Source organism: Copidosoma floridanum, unplaced genomic scaffold (assembly GCF_036245765.1).
Source record: "Copidosoma floridanum isolate Cflo_tuat_1 unplaced genomic scaffold, Cflo_Japanese_pri ptg000028l, whole genome shotgun sequence".
In the NCBI taxonomy this organism is placed as follows: domain Eukaryota; kingdom Metazoa; phylum Arthropoda; class Insecta; order Hymenoptera; family Encyrtidae; genus Copidosoma; species Copidosoma floridanum.
In genome coordinates, this window is record NW_028321905.1 from 2,308,540 (window position 1) to 2,331,252 (window position 22,713).

At 43.6% G+C, this 22,713-nt stretch overlaps 2 protein-coding genes across 2 annotated transcripts; one reads left to right on the forward strand and one right to left on the reverse strand.

The window, feature by feature from the left end:
* Nucleotides 1-9,017: 9,017 nt before the first annotated feature.
* LOC149373726 (uncharacterized) lies at nt 9,018-13,102 on the reverse strand. Its single transcript, XM_089595772.1, has 4 exons — nt 12,904-13,102; nt 11,858-12,650; nt 10,057-11,732; nt 9,018-9,970 (listed from the first exon to the last, which is right to left on the reverse strand). Exons 1-4 carry the CDS (start codon nt 13,100-13,102, stop codon nt 9,018-9,020), a joined length of 3,621 nt encoding a protein of 1,206 aa, XP_089451898.1.
* Nucleotides 13,103-17,318: 4,216 nt separating this feature from the next.
* On the forward strand, nt 17,319-22,541 carry LOC111642869 (uncharacterized). The gene is made up of 3 exons (XM_089595773.1): nt 17,319-20,525; nt 20,571-22,145; nt 22,254-22,541. Exons 1-3 carry the CDS (start codon nt 17,319-17,321, stop codon nt 22,539-22,541), a joined length of 5,070 nt encoding a protein of 1,689 aa, XP_089451899.1.
* Nucleotides 22,542-22,713: the final 172 nt, after the last annotated feature.

Consider the following 22,713-nt stretch of genomic DNA (forward strand, 5'->3'; position numbering starts at 1 on the left):
ATCAAATTTAATTATTTAAAAATTTAACAAAAAGTAATTCTATGGTTTTATTTTATTGACGGCATGTAAGTAGAGATATATTTCAATAAAAAAAAAAATATTTAACATTTTTATCTCAATTAAATGGTTGAATATATCCAGTGGCCTGTTTACCCAGGTGGCCACGATTCCCCCGGTCTCCTTATATCCTCTTTAAGTATAGAAGGCCAAAGCGGAATTCCAAGCAATACACACTAAAACAATAATCTTCCATTACAACATAATTAAAACAACAAAATTTAAATAAAAATTTCCAATTTTGATTAAAGCCCTCATACCTGGTTAAACAGTTCATGTATGGCTAATGACTCAGTTGGAATGTTTGTCTTCGATAGCTGAGCGGTCAAGAATGCTCGATTGGCTTTTACGCTCTGGGCTTCGAATCTGACCTACGGTTTTTTTTTTGTTTTTTTTCAGGTAAACATTTTCATAATGCTTGTTTTATTACGTTTCGTTTGTTTATAATTTTTATATATTTTTATAAATAAATTTATTCTATTAGATTTCACACTTAAATAATAAGATTTAAAAAACTACTCTTGGCTAATGCCAACAAAATACTAATGCGAGCATAAATTCAATATTATACTATTACAATACGTCGTATAATTTATTTTTTATTGGCATTACTCAATGGAAACCGACGGGAAGGTGGCAGTATTTTTCATTAGGATAGGATACATGCAGGATAAAGGGCATAATAGATATTAGAACCCCAATAAATCCGTATCGATCAATGCAGTAAATAATTAAACAAATAATATTTACACTTGTAATAATAATAATATACAAAAAGTATTTACACATTTTTGCATTAGTATTTTACTGGCATTAGCCAAGAGTAGTTTTTTAAATCTTACTATTAAAGTGTGAAATCTTATAAAATAAATTTGTTTATAAAAATACATAAAAATTATAAACAAACGAAACGTAATAAAACAAGCATTATGAAAATGTTTACCTGAAAAAAAAAAAAAAAAAAAACCGTAGGTCAGATTCGAAGCCCTGAGCGTATAAGCCAATCGAGCATTCTTGACCGCTCAGCTATCGAAGACAAACATTCCAACTGAGTCATTAGCCATACATGAACTGTTTAACCAGGTATGAGGGCTTTAATTAAAATTTGAAATTTTTATTTAAATTTTGTTGTTTTAATTATGTTGTAATGGAAGATTATTGTTTTAGTGTGTATTGCTTGGAATTCCGCTTTGGCCTTCTATACTTAAAGAGGATATATTCTATATTCTCTGGTAATGTATAAGTTCTTTTTCATCAGAGCTTAGGTTACGTATATCTGCTCTGTTCCCCCACGACCGCCACTCGTGGATACGACTACACCTATATATACGGAAGGGGGCCAACCAATCAGAGGCGTGTAAGAGAGAGAAAGGTTGTACTGCTATTTGTCTTTTGTCTCTCTCATCTCGTCTCGCGGCCGGAGCATACAATGCTTCCTCAATGTATATATTCTCTAAGGACTCCTATCACCCGATGACCCAGGGTGCTAACTGGCCTATCTATTGAATGATAAAGTATTAATTATTAACACAAGCGTCTATCACCCGATGACCCAGGGCGCTTACTGGCCTCTCTGTTAAATAATAAAGTACTAATTATAACCACAAGCGCCTATCACCTAGTGACCCAGGGCGCTTACTGGCCAATCTATTAAATAATAAAGTATTAATTATTAACACAAGCACCTATCACCTAGTGACCCAGGGCGCTTACTGGCCTCTCTATTAAATAATAAAGTATTAATTATTAACATGACCGCCTATCACCCGATGACCTGGGGCGCTTACTGGTAGCTTTATTAAACGATATATATTATTAATTAATAGCACAACGGTCATCAGGTGATAGGTGCTTGTGCTGTTAATTAATATTTTATTATTTAATAGAGAGGCCAGTAAGCGCCCCAGGACATCGGGTGATAGGTGCTGTGTTATTAATTAATACTTTATTATTTAATAGGGAGGCCAGTTAGCGCCCCGGGTCATTGGGTGATAGGCGCTTGAGTTAATAATTAATACTTTATTATTTAATAGAGAGGCCAGTAAGCACCCCGGGTCATCGGGTGATAAGCGCTTGTGTGATTCATAATTATGTATTTAATATAGTCACCAGTTAGCACCCCGGGTCATCGGGTGATAGGACTCATCGAAACTTAATGTGTACATATATATAGCTCACTATGAATCGGTTGTCGGAAATGTTGGAAATGTTTTATACCGTATGAATCCGAAAATCAATGTATTTAACCATCTCTGTCACATACTGCGCAGTGAACTCCCTTAGCTGACGCTAGTATCCGGGAAAATACAAAACAAGCAACGCATTGAAATCCACAAAAAAAATCAACGTAACGGATTACTCGAACGCTAGGGTGACGTTAAAGAAATAATCAGCAATGCTGCTGAAAACAACACCAACAAAATCTGCTGAAATAAATCCGCCCAGCACCTCAGGGCGTGGAACACACCAAAGACCCAGAGATATTACGAGCGAAAAGGGAAAGAAGAAAGTGGAAAACAATAATTGCAGTGAATGGGCATAAAATCAATAAGGCTCCATCATAATTCTCTTTCCATTTATGACACACAAAAACGGAAGGAAGGGAAAATTTTACGAACCGATAATCGGACGGACTAATATAAGCCAATTGAGCCTCTGGCATAAGATTGACAATCTTTCTGGACTCACCTATGTTGGAGTATAATAATAATTAAATATATTGATGAAGTGTACTTATTGAATTACTAAGGAGAATGAGAAATAGATATATGTATACTGTATAGCATATGAGGAAATAGATATCTGTAATGAGAGGGGCATACTCGCAGCTGAAAATAAGCACACGGTTTTTGAATAGTATATTGCATTGGGTCGCGTCATATTCGAGTAAACCACCTAGCAGATACACATATGTACATAATCATAAATATAGAAAAAGAAAAACATAGATAGAACGTTAAGGAAGACGATGCATAGCCATACGGCCAACCGCTCTTTTTTCTCACCTCTCACTCTCTCCACTGCGGTTCTTAAAAGATTCCAAAAACAAAAATATACCCGGGGGAACAAAAAAAGGTATACGAAATAAGAAAACATTACGGTGGCGTGAATCACCAAGTATACGAATACGAGGTAGTGCTAATAAAAGGAAGAACTGTCAGACTGGAATGATTACGCGTGGACGCGGTAGAATTATTTTTAGGAGCAGCTGCAGGATAGTTCGAATTGTTAAAGATGGAGGGCCCCTTAATACTAAATTTGTACAGAATGCTTACAGAAGAATGCTTACATGAAATTAGATTGTGTATACATACATAAATCTAAGTTACGTTCGCTTATTAAAATTTAGTTACCATATTAACAAACAAAAAACGCATTATGTAAAAATAATAGGCTCTCAGCGCAGCAAATTGTAGCAATAACACTAATAAAAACATTAAAATGATGATCGAACTAACAGTAGGAGAATAAGTAATATTATACAATTTATTATAACATACTGTAATGGCATATTTTACCAATTGAACATCAATAACTTACAGTAGGATTAAACAATTAGTTAATTACTAGTAAAAATAACTTCATGATTATTACACTCTATGAAATTATAAATAAGAATTTTGCAATAATGCACTATGTTATGAAAGGAAAAGAGCGTGAACAAAAACAATAAATGGTTACACAAACAAAAAACAATTTAGCGAATTTATGTAAAGGAGGAACAAGGACAGGATTTTTTTTTCCACCTTTTTACTCCTACGTTAGAAATCTCACTTACAACACAAACAGTATTACACGAACATTACTCTAATACAAACATACAAATTAAAGAAGAAATAGCGGCACGGCCTCGGACGTGTCACGTACGATATCATAGCTACACGTACATGCACCCCCTCTTTTTGGAGCCTACTAAAGACGATTGTAGTGGAAGAGAGTGGAGGCTTAAGCAGACAGAATGCTGGAGAGAGCGCGCTGGCTGAAACCGGCAAAGGACGAAGGTCGTACTCACGCGACGCGCTCTTCTCTCGTTTCTGCATAAAAAAAGACGTTGACACTAGTTCCCAGACTATTCACTTCGTGCGCACCCCAAGACCATAAAATCCTACGCAACACATAAATAAACGAAATGAAAACAAAATAATAAATTAAATTAAAAAACCAGTAGACAGTGCATAAGTCTGTGCACATAGTTACGAGCATTTAGTTTCACGATTTAATTAAATAAGATTGATAGATAACATGGAAACAAGAGCGAGAACAAGTCCCTTAAATATATATAGCATATACACGGTTGCAGTCAAAAGAGAAAAACCAATGTCATCGCTTGCTTTGGCTGTGCTCTCAGCTATACAGTTGTATAACCGACATTTCCACTTCTCACCTCGTAGGCGCACATTCGGTAGATCCCTTCCCCGCGTCTCAAAAATGTGCGCCTATACGGACATTTCCACGCGAATCTACTCTTCTCCCCGTAGGCACATACTCCTTTCGTGCTTCTTAAATAAAATAAAAAATGTGCACCTGGTTCGGGGCTAGGCCGCGACGGGGCCCTCAAACCAGTGAAAAAAAGTGGACACACTCCGTAACATCGGATTCAGCAATCTCCCTACTAATTTCTGATTTGACGTGTGATTACGTTTAATAAAGAAAAAAGAATTAAAGTCTAACTTTCTATTTTTTCGCAGTGTCTTTTCAAGTGCAGCGATTCGCTTTTCAGTGCCTTAACAATCAAGTGGAAGGTGCGGAAGCTCGCCAACTGGTGCAGGAAATGCAGCGCGTCTACGTACGAGATCCCGGGGCTAGTTAAATATGAGTTTAAAAATGTCATCGTTAAAAAAAGCAGTTTTTTTCCATTGGATTTTGGAACTAAAATTTTTTGGTTTTCGTTAATTATACTAACATATGTTGGAAAACCATAAAAAAAGTTGTCGCAAAAGCAGAGAATTTTATTTTATTTTTGTTCTCTTATTTACCATCAATAGTAGGGGCAAACACTAGACTTTTCAGAATTTGCAAATGTAATTTATATTTTTAAACTAGATTGACTACACGTCATGACTTTTATGCCATTAAAAGCTACATGTTATAAATAAATGCTTAGGTGGAGAGTTTAAAAATAGAGGAACGCAACGTCTAAACGCTCTGGACAACTTAAGGGCCGCTTTGTAGATACCGGCCAAAGAAGGCGATGGGGATAGTGATATCGTACTCACAGACATTGTAGGAGATCAGCAATTCAGGGGCAGGTGCTGAGGTCATGGACGAGTTTGCGGGAGAGAACGAGTACGTGCAATCAGACGCAGGTGCGCCGGTCAGTGCCATATTTTTTATTATTACCATGATATGATTTAAAAACCGTAAAATTTATTTCTTATTTTTAATTTTTTTATTATTACATCAGAAAACAATGAAGAAGATAATAAGCAAGTGCTAGGGGTTTAGTAGGGAATGCAGGGAAATGAGGTCGCGCACGAGGACGTGGCCGTGGTCGAAGAAATGCTTTTTTTCATTGCTATTATTGAAGGACAATAATCATAAAACAAATTTTTTTTTACTGTCTCGACATAATTTTGCAAATTGATTTTTGGTTACTCATTACTTTATATTGTATAATATATATTTATATTGTACAATAACCCTCTTAAAAAATTCACATGGAAATCCGTACGAAAAATCCATGTGAATTTCCATATGGCGTTTTAAAACAAAATCCATGTGGACACCTATATAGATTGTTCATATGGATTTTCCGTTTTCATTACTTATTGTGTAGCAAATAAATGTTTTGAACATTAATATACTAATTTTCAATGTGTATCTTAAATGTATTAATCTAGTATTTAACTATAACGTATCTTTTACTACCGTCACAGCAATGTTTTGCGGCAGTGTTATACTTTTATCGATCAGCAAAGTTAGGCAACATCAAGTGTGGTTAGTACTTCAATAAGTTACTGTTTGAAGGTGCATTGATTGCCATCTTTAGAAACTTTTTGATTGCACAGCAGTTTTTTTTTTTGGCAATGTGAATGGGAGGTGTGCAGGAAAAAGATTCGGTGTTTGCAGTGTTAGGGATGAAGGAGGATTCCCGCAGTAAATACTACTGTCAGCAAACATGAAAGTTACTATCACTAACTCACCAATCTATAAAGTGTTAGAGAAGCAAAAAGGCAAAAAAGAAGAGGGCATTCCAGAGGTTCTCATCATTTCTCCCAAGTGTGACTGCACACATGTAGGAAACAACACAAGCGCCAATCATCACAAAATCCAGGCCACTTTCTAGCCACTTACTTATTTTACAATAGATAAAATAATAGATCAAGCGCCGATCCCCACACACTTTTGGGCGCTTACTAGTGGATTACTTGTTTTACAATAGATAAAATGATAAGTCAAGCGCCAATCCTTAAACAACATAGGGTGCCAACTGATCGCTTACTTATTTGACAATAAATAAAATAATAAATCAAGCGCCGATCTCCTTACAACTTGGGGTGCTTACTGGTCGCTTACTTAATTTACAACATTTAAAATGATGAGGCAAGTGCCAATCACCAGGCAACCCAGGGCACTTAATAATAAAAAAGCGCCAAACCCCACACAACCCGGGGCGCTTACTGGTCGATAACTTATTTAACAGTACATAAAATAATAAGGCAAGCGACAATCACCAGGCCACTCGGAACGCTTACTGGTCGCTTACTTGATTTACAATAGATGAAATTATAAGGCAAGCGACAGTCAACAGGCAACTCAGGGCGCTTACTGGTCATTTTAATTATTTATAACAAAAAAAAATAATAAGGAAAGCAACAATCCCCAGGCAACTTAAGGCCCTTACTGGTCGCTTACTTAATTTAAAATAAATGAAATACCAAGACACGCACTAATCTACACACAACCCGGAGCGCTTACTAGTTGCTTACTTATTTTACAATAAATAAAATAATAAGTCAAGCGCCAATCCCCCCACAACTTGGGGCGCTAACTGGTTGCTTACTTATTATACAATAAATACAATAATAAGGCAAGCGAAAATCACCAGGAAACTCGTGAAACCTACTGGTAGCATTTTTTATTATTAAAAAGCATTCCATAAAAATTCAAGCGCAAATTAATCGCAACTAGTAGTGAGCAGTAAGTGCCCTGGATAGTCAGGAGATGAGCACTCGCGTTTTTACTTAATAAATTTTTTAACTATCACAGCGACCAGTATAAGCGTCCCCCGAGTTGTATGGAGATTGTCGCTTGCCTGATTATTTGACTATTGTAAATTAAGTAAGCGACTAGTAAATCCCTGAGTTGCCTGGAGATTGGCGCTTACGTTATTATTTTTTTTATTGTAATTTAAGTAAGTAACCAGTAAGCGCCCTGAGTTGTGTGGGGATTGGCACTCATATTTTTATTTCATTTATTTTAAAAAATTAAAGCGACCAGTAAGCACCTCGAGTTGCCTGGAGATTGGCGTTTGCCTTATTATTTTATTTGTTATAAATTAAGTAATCGACCAGTAAGCGCCCTGGGTTGTGCACAATGTGGTGATATGGTGCTTGTGTTATTTTCCACATGTTTGCCAGTCACATTTGGGAGCACTGATGAGAACTTCTGGAATGCCACCTCCTTCTCCTGCCTCTTTGCTTCTTTAACACTCTATAGATTGTTATGTTCGTGACAGCAACTTTCATCTTACCGACCGTAATTTTCACTGCAGGATTCCTCTCCACACCCAACACTGAGTGTTTCTGTGTAGATATCTAGTCAGGACTCAGATAATACACCATTTCTTCCTTTCTCCATCTCATATTTTCTTTTTACTCTCCCGTTCTATAGTGTCAACTGCCACAATATTAGGATGCATGCTCGTCCTTATAAAAAAATTTATTACGACTTCTTACGACTTCTTAAGTTGATGCACACATGTATTATCCATATAAATTTTTTGATGGATTTTCTATATGGATTAACCACATAGATTTTTTTAATGGATTTTCTGTATGGATTACCCATGTGGATTTTCTATGTAGATTATCCATATGTATACCGCATATGTATCCTCCTTACTGTTCCATTTTTATAATTGTGTATTTAGAAAATAGAATAATATTTGTTGAAACAATCCCCAATTACCGAGCTCAGATACTGACTAATAAATTTTGTTTAATCAAATATAAAAATGTGCAGTTTGCCATCATGTGTCAAAACTAAAGCTATAGAAACGAGCTCGTACGAGCTTAAATTACCTTTACATACAAAAACACAAGTATAAAATATCGACCCACCTACTAACACAACACGATAATTTATGGATCAAACGAACTTACCTGTAAGTGATGTTCGATCCTAATTATATGAGAATGCCTCGTCCGAAGAGATTACAAATTGTATATCCCCCTTCCCCTATACAAAGCCACGATAGTTGAGAGAAAAAGAAAAAAGTCGCGCGCGCGCGCAGGTTCTCGCCGCCGCGTATACGACGGACGACTGCCGCTGCCGTTGTTGCTGTTGTCTCGTCATTTAATTTAGCGTGTTTGGAATTGCTGATTAGAGAAGGGTGTGGAGATGTGAATCTGGGAGGGAGTGTAATCTCTTCGGACGAGGCATTCTCATATAATTAGGATCGAACATCACTTACAGGTAAGTTCGTTTGATCCATAAATTATACTACGAATGCCTCGTCCTCGAGATTACAAATTGTAGCTGTTTAGCGTAAGCAATTCCAAAGGGACTAGTTGATCTCGACATAAACTTGTATGATTTATTTTCATTGATCACAGTTTTACATAAGTTATCCCTAATTGGGTATGACTCGTTTGGTCACTAGCATTATTAATTAGCACAGGTACAGTAATCACATAATCAGTCTGATACCCTGATTGGGTGTATTAATAGTAATAGTATAATGACCATTTGGCATAAGATAATGCTTACTCGCTAGTATGATAATAGTAAGAATCTGATTATAGTTGAGTTGAGAAAACGCAAGCTGTAAAGGAGGCTTGGGCTGCGACGATTGGTCGATTGTAGAAGTCAGCAAAAACTCTTGAGTTTTGGGACCATCCTGCCGTGCGTTTGATCAGGTCGATGTTGACACCCTTAAGTTTTGCCGCAGACGAGGATGCGTGTCTGGTGGAGTGAGCCGAAAAAATTCTGGTGTCGATGCCACTCAGTCCGAGAATGATTTTTACCCATTTGCTCAATGTTTGAGTTTTTACCGCTCTATGTGGTTTGTGGAGGCTCAAAAACAGTTTCTTTGTTCCTGCTCTGATGGCACTAGTCTTGGATAAGTAGTGTTCAAGGCACGAGGCGACACAAAGCTCCGGTGTTTCCTTAAATCTCGGGATTATCAGACGTGGTTGCGACGACCCTGGCTTAGAGGTTTTGATCAAGTCTTCAATCCTGATTTCCAAGCCTTGAGCCGTGGATATGATGTTTCCCCATTCGATAGCTGCCAAGGTTTGTACTCTGTGAGCCGTTGCCAAGGCCAGCAGTGTCACGGTTTTAAATGATAGGGATTTAAGATCTAAATTCTCTGAACAGCCCAAGCTTTTGATGTACCGCAAAACCAGGTCGACGTCCCAGGTGGAGTCATATTTAGGTTTTGCTGGCTTTATCCTGAAGGCGCCCTTGAGAAGCCTGGACACCAGGGGGTCTGAGCCAATTTTTTGATCTCCCGATATTAATGAGACGGCGGAGCGTGCCGAGTTCAGTGTACCATAAGATGCGCCTTTTTGAAAAATATATGTAAGGAAGCTTAGTAATGATGATCTCGTGGGCGTCAGTGGGTCGAGTTCATTTGTAGAGCAAAATTCTAGCCACTTTTTAAGTTCAGTTCTGTATTGTTTCATCGTTGCTGGTGCGAGTGAGGCCAGCACGATGTCAACGGAATCTGTCGGGACCAGCTTGCTGATGGCTTGCCTGATACAACACCCACTATCAGCCTCAGGTGTGCGTGTTGCGGATGTGGTTCGTTCCTGGAATGAATAGTGAGAAGGTTACGGTCTGGGCCCAGAATGAGGGGTTCTGAGGACAAAAGATCTAGTAAAACGGGGAACCAGATCTGTGTCGGCCAGTAAGGGGCTACGAGAATCCCTGTAGCCTGATCTTTTTTAATTTTATTGAGGGTTTTTAGCACCAGGCAGAATGGTGGAAAGGCGTAGAAAAAGGTGTTAGACCAGCAGTGCGTGAAGGCATCCACTTGAAGCGCTCTTTTGTCGGGGCCCCAGGATATGAACCGGCTGCATTTGGCGTTATTACTGTGGGCGAAGAGATCTATTTCTGGAAGTCCAAAGGAGGATGTGATGATTGTGAATGCATGATCATTTATAGTCCACTCAGTGTCTATGTTCCTGATGCGTGAGAGTCTGTCAGCATCGGCGTTCTCGCCCGAAGCAATGTATGATGCGATCAGGAATATTTCCCTGCGTTCGGCCCATGTCCAAATTCTTTTGGCTACGTCGTCATAGTCTTTAAATCTGACTCCACCCATTCTATTGATGTAGGATATGGCTGTAGTGTTGTCGACCCTTAGAAGGATTTCACAGTTCTTGTATCCATTGGCCAACGCTGCAAGGGCTAATTCTACTGCTAACAGTTCTTTGAAGTTGATGTGGTAGAGTTCTTGGTCTGCTTCCCAAGTACCAAATACCTCATTTATGCCGTCTGTTGCGCCCCAGCCACTGTTAGAGGCATCTGTGTAGATAACCAGCTCGAAGGAGTGGGATTTTATGGTCTTGGGCTTGTTCAGATTGCTGATCCACCATTCGAGGTCTGATAAAACGGAGCTGGGGATCCACATGCGGCCCGAAAAACTGCCCCCGCCCTCACTAAGTGCTGCGATCTTTCCTCTTTCCAAGGATCTGGTATGGAGAAGGCCGTACTCCACACCGTTGCATGCAAACACGAGTCTGCCGATGAGTTTGGCAAAGTTCTTGATCGTGGTCGATTTCTTTGACGCGGTGGATTTTAGATGCGAGAGCAATGATGTTTGCATCTCCTGTGTCAATGAGATATTGCAGTTGACAGAATCCAAAATCACTCCCAGGAATTTACAGCATGTTGACGGGACGAGAGAGCTTTTCTTGAAGTTGACGATGAAGCCAAGATGTTGTAACAGCTCAATGGTTACTCTGGCGTTTTCCGCGCACACGTCGGCGCTTGAGCCATAGCAGAGGAAATCATCCAAGTACACGGTGGATACAAAGCCACGTGCTCTTAGATGGTTAACTACAACTTTGATAAGTTTGGTGAAGATATAAGGCGCTGTGCTGAGTCCAAAAGGTACGCAGTTGAACTCGTAGAGTTGGTCCTTGAATCGGAAGCGCAGAAATTTTTTATCTGGTTCGCTCACTGGGATCATAAAGAAAGCATCCTTGAGGTCGATATTTGCCATCCATGAGTTTTGGAGCAACAGGTTTTCAGCAGATCTGAGATCTTCGAGTTTAAAATGAGTTTTCGAGAGAAATTGGTTTAGTTGTATCAAATTGAGTATAAACCTTTGAGACCCATCTCGTTTTTCCCTGAGAAAGTAGGGAGATATAAATTGGTCTTTACAAGGAGTGCATGATCTGATAGCGCCTTTCTCTAGTAACTCGTTAATGCTTATATTAAGGGATTCTAGTTCCCTTGGATTGGTGACACAGATCGTTGGTTCAGAGGATTGTCTAGGCTTGGAACTGAAAGGTATCTTATAGCCTGAGATGCAATCGATAACAAACTTTGAAGAAGTGAGATTCTTCCAATTATTGATAAATGAGGAAAGTCTACCAGCAGTGGTACCTACTTCTATCGTCGTCTGGACCTTTGGCCCCTGTTCTCCTTGTAAGCATTCCGTTTGGCATCCCTGCGACGATCGTCCCTGTAGTCTCCTTGTTGCGGTGGCTTTGATGATAGCTGTTGAGCTCCAAGAGGTGCCTGCAGTCGGGGGGAGCTCTGCCCTTGCAGGTGGTGGTAGTTTAAATGGTTGTTAGCTATTCCCATCTGCTTAGGTGGCCCTTTCTTCTTTGGGAAGGAAAGGAGCTTGTTGCAAGCCTTGTCGTTCTTGATCCTGTCGACCAGATCGTCTCCAAACAAGAGCTTTGATGGTTTTGAATCAGCCAAAGTTCTCCTGACGTCCTTCGGCGCAGCGTATGTAACGGCTGCAGCGCGGCCCTTGGACTGGTTATGGAGAAGGTCGGACAGTAGTATGCCAGCATCCAGCAGGGACTTGAATAGTGCTTTTTTGTCGAGTTCGCCTTCGGTCAGCAGTGTTAGGGCGGCTGCAGCCACAGCACCCAGAGCACCACTGGTTATGTGCTGTCTGAAATTTTGATATGCGTCTTTAGTTTTGACGTCTTTGGGAAGGCACTCAAGCACAATATTGTTGATGCTGGGGGGCTTGAAGTCCGGCAGTCCGTCGTATATCTCTAATAGAGCTTTCCTGTCCGGCTTTTTGAGACCTTTCTTTAAGTAATAAAGCCATCTCTTATGAATATCAGCCTGTAGTTTTATTTCCTTAGTCTCGGCAGCTTCCGGATCGATGCCCAGCACCTCCAAGAAGAGTGGGTTCAAAGGCGGCTCTTGGGTTGAAGGCTCTTTGACCTCAGCGGCTACATCTGAAAATGTTGGCCGTGTATGTAGCAATAATCATTGCGTTAACGCATGTTTATGATAGGTTAGGTTAGCAAGCATGCGCGGCCGACTTTGGCGCCAGGTAGTGGAACGCACAGAGTCTTCGACACCGATGCTTGAGCATCGATACACACGGCGGCAAAGCAACGCAACGTGGGTCGAATTGGCCCGAATGTGATACGCGCGGGGCAACGTTATCTGAAACACAAAAGAGGCAGAAAACTAATGACATAGTACCTGACTGCTTGTCGCCCTCCGTCTCGCTGTGTTCTGAGTTTGACGACTCGCTGTACTCTGGTTCTGAAAGTAGTTGACTGTCCGAGGCTGAGGACTCCTGGCCTGAGTCCAGAGGTTGCCTAGGTCTTAGTGTTTTAATGCCAAGTCCACCGCACAATTCCGTTTCTAGGCCCGCCGTGATCGCGTCTCGTTTGGGCATGTTCTCTCCGTGGATCTTACTTGTTCGGCACGAAAAGGAAGAATGACGAGACAACAGCAACAACGGCAGCGGCAGTCGTCCGTCGTATACGCGGCGGCGAGAACCTGCGCGCGCGCGCGACTTTTTTCTTTTTCTCTCAACTATCGTGGCTTTGTATAGGGGAAGGGGGATATACAATTTGTAATCTCTTCGGACGAGGCATTCGTAGTATAATTCAAAAACTGATGCACTTTTGAATTTTATTTATTAACTTTTAACACTTGTTTTGTGCCTAAAAAATTTTAATTGTCATGACAGCTGCGCAGACCTACCGGCTACCGGTAGGTATGTATCATAGAGGTATAAGAATAGAGGAGAAAAGGGGGCGTGATATGCGACAGCAGAATTCGCTACGTAACGAGGCATCTGTCTTTGTCTGGCAGTTATGTTATTGGTCGAGTCATACATGAGATTGAATCAACTGTAGGATTCAGGACGAAGAAGTAGCCAATAACGTGGCTTTGGCAACAAGGACAGATGCCCCGTTACACTTAGTTATGCTGTCGCTGCCGCTAATGGGCTAGTATAGCGCTTTTCCCCTCTATTCTTATACCTCTATGGTATGTATAGACATGACGAATGCAGACCAGGTCTGTTTACGACGGTCAACCAGACCTCATGCGGACCTATCTGAGGTTCTGTGTAGACCTCCTGTATGCAGACCAGGTCTAATAAACATCCCTGCTCCATGACCACCACTCGCACCAGAATTGAGGAGCCTTAGGGTGCCTGTGTGTGGGTGTCTTTATGTCTTAAGACTGTAAGCCATACCTAGACCTATGGCGGGTGATTTAATTCAAACTGATCTTAACTGAATACCGATATATTTTGTTTTAAACAAGGAAATGGACACTTATTTATAAAAAAACTATGTAATGTGATTACATTATAAGGTTAGAACGTTTTTAAGGCATCAGATGAAAGGTTCTATAATTCATGTTAATACAATAGTTTTGTCAACATAACCTCTCTTTTTAACGACTCAGCGTTAACAAAATTTTTTTTCGTTCTTATGGCTAAATATCTTTCCAATATCATAATGTAATCTCGTAACGCCGTTTTGATATGAACAGGACACCTATTTACTTGTTTAAAACAATTTATATCAATATTCAGTTAACGTCAGTTTGAATTGAATCACCTGCCATAGGTTTGGCTTACAGTCTTAAGACATTCAGACACCCATGTACAAGCACCCTTATGATTCCTGGAGTAGTACCATAGAATATTTTCTATTAACCAGCCGTCACTTACACCAATGGATCGAAAATAAAAAGATATTAACTGACAATGCCATTTGCGGCATAATTAGAATGCATCTTGTACCCAAAAATCGAGAAATTGTTTTTTTATCTGCAACGTTATCTATAATGCCTTATATATTATCTTAGAAGAGTTTTATAGATAAGATTGGGTAAGGAATTTATTTGTTTGAAGGTCGATTTTCGGGTACAAGATGAATTCTAATCTTGCTGCAAATGGCTCTATCAGTTAACAACTTATTTTTCCATGCATTGGTGTGAGTTGCGGCTGGTTAATAAAAAAGATTATATAGCACTAATCTAATTACTACATAATTCTTCACCAGAATTAAACATGACAAAAGTATGTCAGACCTCTATGAGTCATGGGAGTCCTCAATTCTGGTGAAAGTGGCGGCTGGTTAAAATTTTAACCACCCTTCGGCCTCGGCTCTTGGTTTAATGCTGCAGTCACATAAAGCGCAATAGAGCGAGCACTGGATGGAAAATTCTCTATAAGCGGCTGTGTTAAGTCTATTGAGCCGCGCAATAGGGCTATTCTGCAACGCAGTAGTAGCGATTTAACACAGCCGCTTAGGCCGCAGTCACATGGAGCGCAATATAGAGCGAGCAGGATAGGAACTTCTCCGTAAGCGGCTGTGTTAAGTCTATTACGCTGCAGGATAGCCCTATTGCGCGGTGCAATAGACTTAACACAGCCGCTTGCGGAGAAATTCAGTTGATGGCATCTCAGAAGTGATAAAATAACTTGGCGGGAAATTCAAATGGACTATGTGGGGCATGACGCAGAAACCCAGATTACACTTTAAGGCATAATAAATTAATAAAATAAACCCAAGCTATTAAACCCAATGACCCGGGGTGACTACTAGCAAATATCTCAAATAATAAATTGTTAAATTTAATAACAAAAGCGCCTTTTACCCCATGACCTGATGCGCTTACTGGCAAATGTATTGAAAAATTAATTGCTAAATTTAATAACAAAAGCGCCTTTCACCCAATGACCCAGGGCGCTTACTGACAAATATATTAAATAATTAATTATTAAATTTATTAACGAAAGCGCCTTTCACCCAATGACCCGGGGCGCTTACTGGCAAATGTATTGAATAATTAATTGGTAAATTTGATAACAAAAGCGCCTTTCACCCAATGACCCGGGGCGCTTACTGGCAAATGTATTAAATAATTAATTCCTCAATTTATTAACAAAAGCGCCTTTCACCCAATGACCCGGGGCGCTTACTGGCAAATGTATTGAATAATTAATTGGTAAATTTGATAACAAAAGCGCCTTTCACCCAATGACCCAGGGCGCTTACTGGCAAATGTATTAAATAATTAATTCCTCAATTTATTAACAAAAGCGCCTTTCACCCAATGACCCGGGGCGCTTACTGGCAAATGTATTAAATAATTAATTGCTAAATTTAATAACACAGGGTCCTATCACCCGATGACCCAGGGTGCTTACTGGAAAATCTATTAAATAATAAATTGTTAATCAATAATACAATTGTATAAATTTTTTAATATATTAATTACCAAAGTGGCCAGTAAGCGCCTGAGGTCATCAGGTAATAAGCGCTTGTGTTTTACAATTTATCATTTAATACATTTGCCAGTAAGCGCTCTGGGTCATTGGGTGAAAGGCGCTTTTGTTATTAAATTTAGCAAATAATTATTTAATTCATTTGCCAGAAAGTGCCCCGGGTCATTGGGTGAAAGGCGCTTTTGTAAATAAATTTATTAATTAATTATTCAATACATTTGCCAGTAAGCGCCGTGGGTCATTGGGTGTAAGGCGCTTTTGTTATTAAATTTAATAATTAATTATTTAATACGTTTGCCAGTAAGCGCCCCAGGTCATTGGGTGAAAGGCGCTTTTGTTATTAAATTTGTTCACGTATGTGTGTATACGCTTATTGAGAGCGAGAAAGAGAGAGACGAAGGCCTCGTGGCACCGCAACCCGAGGGGGTCTCTCCCAAAAGGGCCCCCCTACCTTAATTGTCGCCGCGTTGTCGAAGTCTCTCCAGACAAACCGCGAGCGAGTTAGTTGCAATCGAAGAGCGTTAGAACGAGCGTGACTTAAGTACTCGTCTGCTTCGATCAGCATGTTTTTGGTCTTTATCGCACTGACCAAGCGACGCACGCTGGCCAAGGAGAGCCTTCCTCTCTATCCGTCGTCTAAGCACAGTCCATATTTACAATTTATTTGATTATTAGCGTCATTTTTCCGGTCTTCTTTCCTGATTTGCCTTCATTTTCATATTTGCTGTAAAGAAAAAATACAAGTTGTTTCCTATCATCGAAGAGTTCGTGTTGAGCGTTTTATTCTTTCCCTACTCTCTACAGGCATTTGTCAACGAAAACGGGTACGTTTCCCCCCCGCGACCTTGATAACGGTCCATCGCGACCTAGAGGCTCGAAACGAAACATTGGTAGCAGAGCGTGGTTGCCTGTACGAGAGCAGCGGAACTCGACAAACACGAGGAAATCTTCGATAACGGAGCTGTGCAGCTAGCCGGGACAGCAGGGCTTTCTGGTGGCATCGCAACGAGCAGCTTCTGTTGTCTACTCGTCTCATCGGTTTCACCACCAGCTTCTCCGAGAGCCATTCTTCGGCTACGATAAGTAGAGCAAACGGAAAAAGGTCTGTGAGTAGACAATTATCTCAACTTGTTCGGCAAATTTCGTTTTTAAAGGCTTCAAGGCCACATTCCGATAGTGCTATATCGAGCGAGTACGCCGATACATCTAGTCGCTTACTAGGAGAGCGTTTGTTTACTAGCGCGCTCGCTTTTCTCTGTTGTTCGCTGTAGTCGCTTGACCTCGCAGTGAGCCGCGACTCACAAGCATACTTCTAGAGTCGTTGTTTTGATCGCGTTAAACGCTTACGTCTCTAAGCAGCATGGATAAGCTTCACCGATCCCAAACAAAATTGACGACGAATATAACAAATTTCTACAACAACTCGACCGTCAAGGTCGCCGTAGAAAAACAAACTCTGTCACATTTCGAGACGCGGCTAGGTATTCTCGAGAACTATTGGTCAACTTTCATTTCTCGACACGAGGACTTGCTCGAGTACGAAGAGCAGCTAGCCGGCGATAGCTACTTCAAGGACGATGTATACTCGCTAGTTGAGCTGGCGTATAGCGACGCGAAAGCGCGTCTCTTGACGCGAATTTCGGAGCTCAGGGGCCCCGCGCCGTTTCCCGGTCAACTTCCCGCGCCTATTATCAACGCTAATGCTGCGGAGCAATACGCGTCTTTGCCGCGGATTGCTCTGCCCACTTTCTCGGGTAAACAAGAGGAATGGGAGAGCTTCAAGCAGCGCTTTTCTTCGCTTGTCGTCTCGAAGGCCACCGTCCCGCCGATAGCAAAATTGCAGCTTTTGCTCAACGCTGTGCAGGGCGCGGCTGCGCAACGTCTGAAGGGTATCGAACTCACAGACGCAAACTTCGAGGTCGCATGGACAAAGCTTACTCGTCGCTATGATAATCCACGCATACGTTTGTTCAACGGTATCGAGAGTTTGATTCAGCTTCCAGCTGTTAAAGCTCGCAATGTTGCGGATCTTAACGACACAATGGATCGTGCGGAGGAATCGGTTCGCGCGCTAATAGATCTCGGTTGTCCGATCGAGCAAACTAATTATTTTGTTGTTCATTGCGTCATTCGTAAGCTCGACTTAACGTCTCGCAAGGCATGGGAAGTTTCGCAGGAACGGACGGTTGGCTTTCCTTTATACGCAGATTTAACCACTTTCCTGGAGCGCCGAATTCACGCGCTCGAGCAGGCTCACGTCGGCCCGCACTCGAACGACGCCGGAAAAGCTAACTCGGCATCAAAACAAAGCGGCGATCGTTCTAAACGCGTCGCGGCGAACGCTGCGCAAACGGACGAGTCATCCGGAACAACAAAAAGCTGCGTAGCTTGCAAAGGCAATCACTACGTAAATAGGTGCCGCGATTTTAAATCCATGCCGGTATCGCAGCGCTGGGATTTATGCAAACGCGAGAGGCTTTGCGTAAATTGCCTGAGAGCGTCGCATTTTGTGGAAAAATGCCCCTCTCCCAATCGTTGTGTGACTTGCGATGCAAAGCACCACTCGAAGTTGCACTTCGAGAGAATAGCAAAGCCGCGCAACGAGGAGGTTTCCTCGCGCGCTAGCGCCCCTCGCAAGGATGACAATCCTTCGGACGAGCCTGCCTGCCCTCCTGTTGCTGCGCACAATGTATTAGTTGGTCGCACAATTCTTCTTGCGACCGCTGAACTAATCGCGATTGGCCCCAACGGCAAGTGGCTGCGCATTCGCGCTCTTGTTGACCCTGGGGCCGAGCGCTCCTTCATTACGCATCATGTGATCTCAGAGCTGGGACTTCCTTGTAGTTCCGTGAATATCAAGGTCGTCGGAGTAGGCGGAAGCGCTTCTTCTACAGCGCACCGCGAAGCTGAACTCAAGGTGGCACCCCGAGGCGAATCCAACTTAACGATCTCGGTCTCGGCGTTAGTGTTGCCTAAGCTCTCTCAGCCTCTGCCTTACAAGCATGCGGTTACCTCGGAATTGCCTCATATCCGAGGGCTCAAGTTAGCCGATCCACAGTTCTTCGAGTCTCGACAGATAGACTGCATCCTCGGTGCCGACGTCTATCCGTCGGTCATTCAAGATGGGACAAAACGCCTTCCAGCGGGCGCCCCTTTAGCTCAAAACTCTGCTTTCGGATGGCTGCTCACGGGTCCCCTGGCCAGCGTTGACACAAGCAACACGATGCACGTTCGCGCGTTTCACATTCACACTGATAATCGACTTGCAGTAGAATTACAGAAGTTTTGGAAAATCGAGGAGGCGCCACGCAAACCTTTGCTCACGAGCGACGAGAGCAAATGCGAGGAGTCGTTTTATCAGACTTCTTTTCGCAATGCCGACGGCCGTTTCGTGGTTAAGCTGCCTTTCCAAAGCATGCCAAAGTTTTCCGCCTCTCGAGATATCGCCGCTGCTTGCTTCATTCGCTCCGAGAAGCGCAGACATCGCGATAGCGATCTCGCTGAGTCTTATGGTAGCTTCATGCAGGACTACATAGACCAGCGTCACATGGAACCCGTGCCAGCTGACGAGCTCAGCAGGCCATCCTTTTATTTGCCTCATCATGCAGTGAGACGGCCCGAGAATCCGTGTAAGGTGCGCCTAGTCTTCAACGCGTCGCAAAAGGACTCAAACGGCGTCTCGCTCAACGACTTGCTGTTGGCAGGTCCCAAGCTTCAAGCGGATATCGCTCAAGTGCTGACGCTGTGGAGATTTTTTAAGTTTGTATTTACAACGGACGTAGTCCAAATGTTTCGACAGATCCTTGTACACCCGGACGACAGGGACTGGCAACGAGTGCTCTGGCGCTCCTCCACCGCCGAGCCCATCACGGACTATCGGTGCACGACTATCACCTACGGGACGGCCTCTGCGCCTTACTTGGCGCTCAAGGTCATGCAAACTCTCGCCACGGACGGCGCCGAGACTCACCCACACGCCGCTGAGACACTACGCCGTCGACTCTACGTCGACGACCTATTTGCTGGAGCAGACACGCTGGACCAGGCGCGCAAGCGGCGCGACGAGACGATTCAGCTGCTGTCATCCGCCGGCATGGCGCTAGGCAAATGGGCAAGCAACAACTCCTTCATACTTGAGGGGCTTGAAGCAATGGCGGCTAAGGCCATTAACCTCAAGCAGGACGACGCCGTGTCAACACTGGGCCTGCAGTGGCTGCCCAGCTCGGACTCCTTCACCTTCAAACCAAAGGGGATGCTCGTCGGTCATGAAATCACCAAGCACGTCGTGCTGTCAGAGATTGCGCGACTCTTCGACCCTCTTGGCTGGATAGCTCCGATAATCGTAAGTGCAAAGATTGTTTTACAGGATATTTGGCTCCTCAACCTCGAGTGGGATGAGCTGCTGCCCGACGACCTCCAGTCACGCTGGACGCGCTTTCGGAGTGAGATGCAACAGATCTCGCTTATCAGCCTCCCGCGGTGGCTGGGTGGCCTCGAGGCCGAAGAATGGCACCTGCATGGATTCGCTGACGCCTCAAAGCGAGCTTATGCAGCAGCGATTTATGCGGTGTACCCAAATCGCTCTGCTTAGCTCCTCTTTGCAAAAACAAAGTTGGCGCCCACCAAAGTTCAGTCGCTGCCTAGACTCGAACTGTGCGGCGCAGTGCTGGCCACACGATTGGCCAAGCACGTGTCGGACGCTTCACCAACCAAGCCGAGTCGCATCCATCTCTGGTCAGACTCACGCGTGGTGCTGGACTGGCTGAAGACTCATCCGGCCCACTGGCCAACCTTCGTCGCCAATAGAACGAGCGAAATTCTCTCCGAGTTGCCAGCAGCTACGTGGAGGCACGTCAAATCCGCCGACAACTCCGCAGATTGCGCCACCCGAGGCCTCGCGCCTTCGGCGCTCGCTCAATTTACTCTTTGGTGGCACGGACCTGTGTGGCTCACGCAGGAGCAAGAGAAGTGGCCTACTCAAGCTGCAGATACCACTCCCAACGACCAGCCGCAGGTGTTCGCGGCGCAGGAGGAGAGACCCAAGGACGTTTCTGTGCACCCGTGCCTTCCTCGTTTTCAAAAGTTCTCCAGCTTTGACAAGATCGTCCGGATGCTAGCTTACAGCTGGCGTTGGCGCGTTCGCCCCATCTCCCAAGAGCACCAGCCGATCAATCCCTTTCTTTCAGGCAAAGAGATTCGGCTCGCCACTCTTCTCTGTTTTAGAATTATTCAGAGTCATCACTTTGCTAGCGAGCTGGAGAGGTTGAAGCGTGACAACTCTGTCTCCGCTCGCAGCTCTCTCCGTCGGCTGTCGCCTTTCATCGACGATAACGGAGTCATTCGAGTCGGCGGCCGCCTCGATCATTCAGCGCTTCCGTACAGCGAGAGGCACCCGGTCATTCTGCCGAGCCGTTGCACGATCGTCAGGCGACTCGTCGAAGACACTCACCAGCGGACCCTTCATGGCGGGGTCCAATTGATGCTGTCGCACTTACGTCGCTCCGTTTGGATTTTACGGGGCCAGCGCCTAGCGGTCGGAGTACTCCACCGCTGTGCTAAGTGCACGCGCCACGCTGCACGGAGCCCTAGCCAACTCATGGGCCAACTGCCGACTGCACGAGTCTCCCCGTCTCGTCCGTTCTCGCACACGGGTGTGGATTTCGCTGGACCGATCCCCGTCCTGTTTTCAAGAGGACGAGGCGCTAAAACAACCAAAGGCTACATCGCCGTCTTTATTTGCACTGTCACGCGGGCAGTTCACCTCGAGGAAGCCTCTGACCTTTCAACCCATGCTTTTCTTGCAGCCTACTCTCGTTTCGCTGCACGCCGTGGAGTTTGCGCTGTGCTGTACTCGGACAACGCCACGAACTTGAAAGGCGCAGCTTACGAGCTTCAGCGCATGCTGGCCAGCTCTTCATTTGCTTCAAACATCGCCGAGAAGCTGGCAGCTCAAGGGACGGACTGGTCCTTCATCCCCCCTCGAGCTCCTCATTTTGGCGGGCTTTGGGAAGCCGCCGTCCGAAGCGCAAAGCATCACCTCAAGCGCGTGATCGGCGAGACAAGGCTCACCTTCGAGGAACTGTCGACGTTGTGCGCCAAAATTGAGGCCTGCCTCAACTCAAGGCCACTGTGCGCCTTGAGCAATGAAGTTACGGGCGAGCTCGCCCTCACTCCGGCACATTTCCTGGTCGGCTCTGCGTTGCTCTCTCACCCCGAGCCATATGACGAAGCGCAGAGGCCAATGTCACCTTCCAACCGCTGGAAGCTAATAGTCGACCTTCGTAACTCATTTTAGTCCAGCTGGAGAAAGGAGGTCCTGCATCAGCATCTCAAGCGATGCAAGTGGCAGACTCCTCGAACGAATTTACAAGAAGGAGACGTCGTTCTCGTGCGTGATGAACTCGCGCCCCCAGCCACCTGGCCCTTGGGTGTGGTAATTGCCACGCAGGCCGGGGCGGACAACCTTGTGCGCGTAGCAAGGGTGAAGACGGCTGCCTCGACGCTTTCGCGACCAATTGTGAAGCTTGTTAAACTGTTAACTCAACCCGAGCTCGAGAAGTGCTATTCCGAGCAATCAAAATAAACTCAGTGCTAATTAGTAGTTTATTCACTTACTAACCCATTCATTAATTTGATTTTATGTTTGTTTGCTTTTTTTTTCAATTGCAAAATTTGTAAATCCTTCATGTTCATGTCAGCTCGTGGCCAGGGTAAGCTACTAACACTATTGTATATAGCTGCGCTAGCTCTCGCCG

Bases quoted from the DNA above. Each gene is read 5' to 3' on its own strand.
- LOC149373726 (XM_089595772.1), bottom strand. From the start codon at position 13,102: ATGCCCAAACGAGACGCGATCACGGCGGGCCTAGAAACGGAATTGTGC. The intron at 12,651-12,903 runs GTACTATGTCAT...CAACATTTTCAG, and splicing joins GGAGGGCGACAAGCAGTCAG to ATGTAGCCGCTGAGGTCAAA. The intron at 9,971-10,056 runs GTAACCTTCTCA...GTATCAGGCAAG, and splicing joins CCTCATTCTGGGCCCAGACC to CCATCAGCAAGCTGGTCCCG.
- LOC111642869 (XM_089595773.1), top strand. From the start codon at position 17,319: ATGGATAAGCTTCACCGATCCCAAACAAAATTGACGACGAATATAACA. The intron at 20,526-20,570 runs GTGTACCCAAAT...GCAAAAACAAAG, and splicing joins ATGCAGCAGCGATTTATGCG to TTGGCGCCCACCAAAGTTCA. The intron at 22,146-22,253 runs GTCGGCTCTGCG...AACTCATTTTAG, and splicing joins TCACTCCGGCACATTTCCTG to TCCAGCTGGAGAAAGGAGGT.